General features: G+C 42.2%; 1 protein-coding gene across 1 annotated transcript in view; it reads left to right on the top strand.

Annotated features, from left to right (window-relative positions):
• Positions 1–7,880, top strand: part of CSUI_000593 (glycogen) — a 10,263-nt gene that overhangs the window by 1,305 nt on the left and 1,078 nt on the right. The window contains exons 3-10 of the mRNA XM_068060827.1: positions 277–411; positions 1,388–1,494; positions 2,164–2,265; positions 2,899–2,959; positions 3,745–3,825; positions 4,791–4,921; positions 6,031–6,183; positions 7,078–7,465. Of these exons, the coding sequence (XP_067927197.1) occupies positions 277–411; positions 1,388–1,494; positions 2,164–2,265; positions 2,899–2,959; positions 3,745–3,825; positions 4,791–4,921; positions 6,031–6,183; positions 7,078–7,465 (1,158 nt within the window). The remainder of the gene's footprint in view (positions 1–276; positions 412–1,387; positions 1,495–2,163; positions 2,266–2,898; positions 2,960–3,744; positions 3,826–4,790; positions 4,922–6,030; positions 6,184–7,077; positions 7,466–7,880) is intronic.

Raw genomic sequence — 7,880 nt, 5'->3', positions numbered from 1 at the left:
TCAGAAGCGCTCTTAGGCGGGCGAAAGAGAAGGAGATGAAGAGACAGAGAGAGCGACAGCATATACATTTTCTACATACGTATCTACGCTTGCACGTCTCTCTCCCTTCCCCTCCCCAAACACAAGACACGAAAGACACCCGAGGCTTTCAACTCTTGTTTCTCCCCTTGGAAAATCTTCCTCTCTTCTCTCTTTTCTCTCTCCGTCGTAGATTCACTTAAGGTCTCTTGTCTCTTCTTTCTTTTCCTCGCGGGGCTTTTATGTGGTCCACTGCAGGAGAGCTAAGCCAGCGGGGGAACTTCTCAGCAGTTGCAGAGTCTTTCTCTTCTCTCAAGCATGCAGGAGTCAATGCGACTATTCTCACTGGGGCTACCGAAAGAGACTGCGGAGATCTCATCTATCATACAGATGGTACGACTGCTAGAAAGAAGCGGCAACACAGAAAGGTCCAATAGTGTGTAGTAGTCTTGCACTTCTCTACGATTCCTTGAAACACATACATCTCATAGACTACGCAGCTTCTTAGATCCACATATGTGGAGATAGACAGGTGGGTAGATAGGTTGATAGATACTGCGTAGACGTATTTGTAAAGGTCGATGTATTTAGTGCGTTTCTTTTGAGACACGAGCGAACAGGCGGGGAGTGCCACTAGCTGTATGGAATTTGTCTCTTTCTTTCTCTTTGTGAAGAGATATACGTATAGATATATGTATGTGCATGCACTGGATAGGCTGGTGTCATTCATAGGGGTGTCTGTCTCTTTGTCTCTTCTTTTCCTTCTTCTTCTTTTCTTTTCCTGTACATATGTTTGCATACCAGGTCTGTCGTGTGTGTACATATCTATGTGTATATATTGTGTATATATATACATCTGTATATACACACTATATACATATGTATGTAGACGTATGTATGTGTATGTGTGGGGCTGCATGCATGCATTCGTTGTGGGGGTGGGAATGGGTAGTAGTAGTATTAGGCTTAGCTTTTCTTCGCTGTTGGACATGTGACTTGAAAAGAGGAAGAAAGGAGAGAAGAAATCTTACAGACTTTCCCTTCAAGATAAAACAGACTCATCAAAAAAGACGGACATCTGTGCATGCATCTACTTTCTCTCTTCTTTTCTTTTTCCCGCATTCATCTAAGCAAGTCATTTCCGTTCTTCTTCTTCTTTGTTCTCTCCACGATAGTTTCATTTGCTTGCATACAAAGCCGTCACACCTGTCTCCCTCCCTGCCTCTCTCTTCTCTCACCCTCTTCGTCTTTCTTTCTTCCTCTCTTCCTTACTCTCTATCTTCGTCTCTCTCTCTTTCTTACTCTCTTTCTTTCTGTATGACTGTTGAGGTGTCTATTCTTTGTATTTGGTGTGTCTATACACCTGCAGGGGATTTAGAGTATAGAAATCCCAATGCGAGTCCCTACGCGTCTGTCTATCGCGCTGCCCCGTGTAGTCTACTTGGAGGCGTCGGAGGCTTCATGGAGGTCATGCAGGTACATAGCCAACGATACGACGTAATCCAGGTGTATGTACACCCAGAGAACAGAACACCTACACATCATGACGGTAAAGGAGAAAAGTACTTTCGTCATAGTTGGTATCTACGCCCTACATCTTCTATAGACAATAGAGACAGGCGTGGAGATCCTCAACTATGAAGATATATGTGTGCATCTTGAGGTGTCTAACGAGCCCTTCTTTTTTCTTTCTTTCTCTCTGCATCTACGTGTGTGGCTAAGTAAGTAGGTGAGAGAGAGACGGGCTACGCTTCTTCCCTCAAGCCCGGTGTGTGTACATGCAGCAATAGAAAGTTCAGTACAAATGGCTCTGCAAGACTTCTCTTTCTCTAATTCCGTATCGTGTATAGAGAGAGAGACAGAGGATATACAGATGCCACCGAGATACTTATATATATATATATATAGGAGACACATACTTCTTCTTCAAGCGCGTTTCTGAACTCTCATCTTTCAACATACCTATCCTCCTCATCTACTCGATCACTCCCCTATCTGCACCCGTCTATCTCCAATCCATCTATCTGTCTGCCTATCTATCTTCACCCCACTATCTATCTTCATCTATTTGTCTATCTATGTCTGATCTATTTATCAGTCTATGTATGTATGATAGATAGTTTGTATGTGTGTGTGGTCTACTAGGAAGCGAGGCGTGTGGGAATGAAGGTGCTTGTAGAGATATCCAGCTCGGTGTCTGCGTCTCATCCACATCGACGGTATTCTCCTCTTCTTCTTCACTTCGAGGTGAGTCAACTTCTCTTTCTTCTTTCTTCTCTTCTCCCAGCCACCCTTCATACACACACACTTGGCACTTCACTTCACTTGTAAAGATCAAACAGGCCTTAAACAAGTCCATGAAAGAAGGAATAAATGTTTGAATGAGAGAGGGAGGTAGGGGCAGAGGGAGGGATGACGATAGAGAACGAACATTATTCACACTCTTCTTTGGGTGATCTTCTTCTTTCTCTTCTTGGCAGTCGAATAGATATGCTAGCAGGGAGGTCTAGATAGATGCTTCAAGTGCCTTTTTCGCATTTGCCTTCTCAAAGTAAAGAAAAGACCTGCCTCGGGAGAAAGACACGTGTGGACGGATGGATCTACACATGGAGTGGATGAATGTGTATTTGTATGTACGTGGATATGTAGATATATGTGTGTGAATACCTATATATGTGTAGACTTTCTATATATGTGTGTAAGTATGTATATATGTATGTACGACTACATATATATGTATGTATGTATGACTAGGTATGTATATACTTGTGTGGATGGAGGAGGGTGTATGTGTGTACATGCATGGAATGAGAATGTATGCTTTATCATATGTGACTTGTCTTCTTGTCTTTTGTGTATGTCTTCTTCCTTGCCCTTTAGGATGGAGAAGGAAAGAAGCAAGTGTTCTATGGAGGAGACAATCGAGGACTTCTTCCCCAAGGTGGGGTGCATGCATGCACTTTCTTTTTTCGCCGAGATAAACTTACATATCTTTCTCCTTTCGCTCTCTCTTTCTCTTCTCTCTCTTCAACCTCGCAATCCAATCCAGGGCACTTCTCCCCCATGCAAACTGCACCTACAGACATGCATGCACGGCTTGTCGGATGAAAAGCCAAGACCACCCAGTCTCCTTCATACATAGACATAGCTTAGCTAGCTCAACTGGATCTCTCCCGTCTCGTCTCCAGGGACTAAGCTCAATGATCAGGCCGCCTTTGCTCCTGTCTCTGTGTGTGTGTGAGAGAAAAATTTCTCTTCGCATCCGGACGGGGCTTCTCCTTCTTCTGCATTAGTAGTTGAGCTATATACAAATATATATGTATATATATGTATATATATATATATATATGTGCCTATGTAAATAAGGATTGAATGAAAGTGGAAGTATGTGTATGTATGGATGTGTATGTTGCATTACGCTTTGTATGAGGGATGTGCTTCCCTTCACACTTTGCTCTTTTCTCTTTCTTTTTCTTAATTCTTCTCTTCTTCTTCTCGCCATAATTATAGCCTACAGACTACTCTATCGTCTCACGTCTCTCTCTTAAACAAAAACGAACCTAAACAACTTGAGCCTTCTAGGTCGGTCTGACTCGTGTCTGTAGGAATATATAGGACTATCTATGTATGTATGTATGAATACATGTATGTATGTATCTATGTAGAATGGGAATGTGTATTACCTGCCTGCATGCGTGCATGTGTGATATATTCTTATTTTGATAGAGATGGCTGTTTTGAATTTTCGTAAACTGGAGACGTGGCAACTCTTTGTCGATGACGTCAAACTCTGGTTCAAGAAGTTCGGTAAGTCTCTCACCTTGTCTTTTCCTCTTTTTCTCTTCTTCTTTTCTTTCTCTCTTTCTCCTTGTCGTAGAGGTGGTATAGTAAAGAATTCTTTCTCTCTAAGAAAAGAGATCTGCCTTCTCTCCTCTTTCATATAGCTCCCCATACATACATACCTGTATACATGCATAGAGACAGGGCGGGCTTGAATGAGAGAGAGGTGTCGTAGGGATTTGAAGAGCCCCCATGGATTTCATGCCTTTATGTCTAGGTCTAGCTGCCTGGATATATCCCATATATGAGAGACATAATATCACATAGACAGATAGAAAAGGAGGTCATGTTAGATAGACTAAAGATAGATAGATTAAAGATAGATAGATAGATAGCTGTCTGATCTATTACAGATAGATTAGAGAAGAAAAGACAAAAAGACAGAGTAGCGATCCACCAGAGATCAGTAGTCAATTGCGAATGAGGAGGAGGAAAGCAAAGAAGAAGACATTGTGTAACGTAGGTGTATGTGTGGTGGGTATGACTCTATAGGTAGGGAATGTCTTTTGTCTCCTGAAAAGGTGTCTTTCTGGACGTCCTAGAGTCAAGACTCATTAGTCCTTTTCTTCTCTTCAGTTCTTTTCTACTCTACAGAGAGAGAAGAAATCTTCCATACCACAGAGAAAGGCAGAGAAACACGTTCTATGCCATAATTATCTACCTGTGTACAGACCAAATACGTACAAGTCTGTATACATGTATATCCATCTGTATCTGTCTCTCTCCATATGTATATATGTATGTGTATGGCTGTAAGTAGGAAAGGGTTCTTCTTTGGTCTATCAGACTTTTCTTCTTTGTGAGGGAGATCTCCGACTTCTTGCTTCATCCCCTCCTTCTCTTTTTTCCTTTCTTCTTTTTCTCCATTCATTGGTTTGTTTCTTCTTCTTCTTCTTTCTCTTGTGTTGGTTGGTCGTTCTTTCATCCCTCAGGGATTGACGGCGTGCGTATAGCAAATGCGCAGGAGGTCCCTCAGCTTCTATGTGTAGATACAACGGCACTCAGCAGGAAGGACGCAGACGGGCAGTTCCACTACGCAGCGCAAGACATCGTCATGGGAGAGGTACGAACCAAACATACACATACACTCTTTCTCTCTCTCTATATATATTTAGATATGTTCGTATATGCACATACATCTATCTATATATGTCTATTTGTATATGTCAGTCTCTATTTGTGTATGTGCGAGGCTGGTGAATCTGATATAGGCGTGTGTATGAGTTGTATATGGAGGGGAGGGACGTTAGATTAGATGAGAGGCCGAGTGGGTGAGAATCTTTCTTTCTTTCTTTTTCTTTCTTTCTCTCTCTAGTGTAGTGTTAAGGAAGGAAGTTGCTTCTCGAAAGGTAAAGATACTTTTAGGCAGCAGACAGACGCTACGAAGAAAAGAAGAAAGAAACATACACAAAGAGAAGAAGGACAAGCCCCGTACTGTCTCAGGTAGAGAGAGAGAGACTTCAATTTCTTGTATCTTTTTTATCTTTGACTATCCTCCGAATGACGAGCGTCATCTATCGCACTTGCGGTGTACGTACATCTCAGAGTCTGTCTTGGAGTTTTCTTGTTTCTCTCTCTTGATAGTCGTGCATGTGGATCATCTACCTATCCATCTTCATCTCTCTATCTATCTTGATCTATGTATGTATCGTGCTGCGGAGTCTCTCCATCAACTAGCTAGCTATCTTGATCTGTCTAGTCTGTCTATTATCTTGGCATGTCTTGTCTCTCGACACCTCTCTGAAGTCAAGCGGGAGGCTTAGATTCTTTTCCTGGCGAGAGGAGACAGCAAAGGCTCTCTCCTTATGTCTACACGTCTATGTGTATACAAGACTCTCCCCATCCACATCTATATGTATAAATATCTATCTTCATATGCATGCATGCATATATATATAGATAGATAGATAGGTATAAAACAGTGTAGGTGTGTAGACGAATAGCTAGGCTCATGACCACCATCGATCCAAAAGAGGTGCAGAACAATTTCCCCTCAGTCTATTCCACCCCCTACTCTTTACGTATGTCTGTGTGAATGAACGTCTCACAATGTGGACTTCTTAGGCGTTTCTGTCTCTTCTCAAAGGACCTTTTTCCTTCTTTCTTTTCTTTCTTTCATTCATTTCTTCTCGGTCTTCCTCTTTCTTTCTGTCTTTCTTTTTGTTTGTTTAGGTGATAGTTCCTCATAGTAGTTCGTTAGCAGGCTATTGGAGTTTAGCTTCGTTGGCTGCGTTTGCTTCTTCTCCCTGTTCATCCTTTCGGAGTGTCTCTTCGCTCGCTCCTCTCCCTGGCCGTCTCTCTTACGCCAATCCTTTCTACATAAAAGTACGCTGTCTGCATGAACAGGAAGACCACTCTACTCAAGCACTGCCCTCACCTAGAGAAGGAGTCATGGCACACACCCCCATCTTCGTGTAGAAGGAAAAAGAAAAAGACCAAGAAGAAGAAAAAAGAGCATCTCCATCTACCGTACTCGACTCAATCTATGCTTGCTCTGACCCTCTCTCTCTCTCTCTCTATATATATATATATGCACCTATATATATGTATACATGTGTATGTGCCTGTATGCTCGCATCTCTATTACACGTGCAGAAACACGTAAGTATTCGCACATGCACGTATAGACATACTTATACATACATGCATACATACGCACACCTGTCTCTCTATGCATATTTATATATATATATATATATCCATATGTATTTATCTGTATGTAGACAGCTTTGGTATCATATGAGTGTAGAAGAAGGCCTGTGTTGGTCTTCTTGAAACGTTCGCTTTTCTTTCTTTTCTTCTTCTTCTTCTTTATTTTGATGCGGTCCCTCACTTTTCTTTATCGCCACCACTTTCGTGTCTAGCTTTCTTCTCTCATGACCATTCATGTCTACTATCGCTGCCTAGACAAAGAATACATATGTATGTAACGATAGCTCCGCTTTCAAGCTCTTCCTTGTACAACTCTATCTAGACTAGATACAGCATAGACTCCCCTTCTGTATCTTTTCCTAAGCACACTGCATTAAGGACAGAGAGAGAGAGAGATCTACGAATCCATCTTATATCCATCTACATCTCTCGCTGTAGATCTTTCTTCGTCTTAAGCATCTCTCTTGTTCTTTCTCCCTTCTCTTCCCCCTCATGCCTCCTCATTTTTGCGTCTCCTTCTTTCTCTTCTTCTTCTCTTTTCTCTCTTTCTCTTCTTCTTCTTTTCAGCTCTGTCGAAGCATTTGGCTTGAGAGCCCCGACTTCTTTATCATTGGAGAGTGTTGGGACCAACTCCAACAGCTACGGCATTTGCAAGACGCCTATCTCTACTATTCTTCTTCTCTCCCTAGTAGCTCCTCTCTCATGCCTTTCTCACCTTCGCCAGCCGCAGTAGCAGGAGGAGGAGGAGGAGGCGTCTTAGGGACGGGAGGTGCATGCCGGGAAGATGCCTTGTTTAATGCTCATCTTCCTTCCGAGGGTTCTTGCTGGTATAACGAGTCTCTTCTTCTCTCATCTCTCGCGCCTTCTGCACAGTCAATTGTCCCTTCTCTCTTAGCAATAAGCGGGGTGCTTCCTCAGATGTATCTACTCCCCAACCTCCTTCCTTCTCTATTAGGTAAGCAAACAGAAATAGGGTCTATATCGCACATCTTATCATAGAAAAGATCGAGAAAGATAGACAAGTGTGAGAGAGATTGACGATAGACTCGAGATAGAGTATGGATAGATAGAAAGCCTGTGTGGTGGAAGGGGAGTGTGAGTCTACATGGACCTATGATATGGATGGATGGATAGAGATGTCTCCTAAAGAGAAGTCACTACTGAATCCTATTGCTGTTTCCTTATCGTCCACCCCCCACATAGACAACTATACATACATAGACACGCACAGACATGTATACATCTATACATATATAGACACGTACATACATGTATACATCTATACATATATGCATACCCACATACATGTATACATCTATACATATATGCATACCCACATACATGTATACATCTATACATATATGCATACC

Source organism: Cystoisospora suis, assembly GCF_002600585.1.
Source record: "Cystoisospora suis strain Wien I chromosome Unknown contig_221, whole genome shotgun sequence".
NCBI classification, from domain to species: Eukaryota; Apicomplexa; class Conoidasida; order Eucoccidiorida; family Sarcocystidae; genus Cystoisospora; species Cystoisospora suis.
Note: the sequence above shows the minus strand (reverse complement) of the source record. Positions and strands in the feature narration are given on the sequence as shown.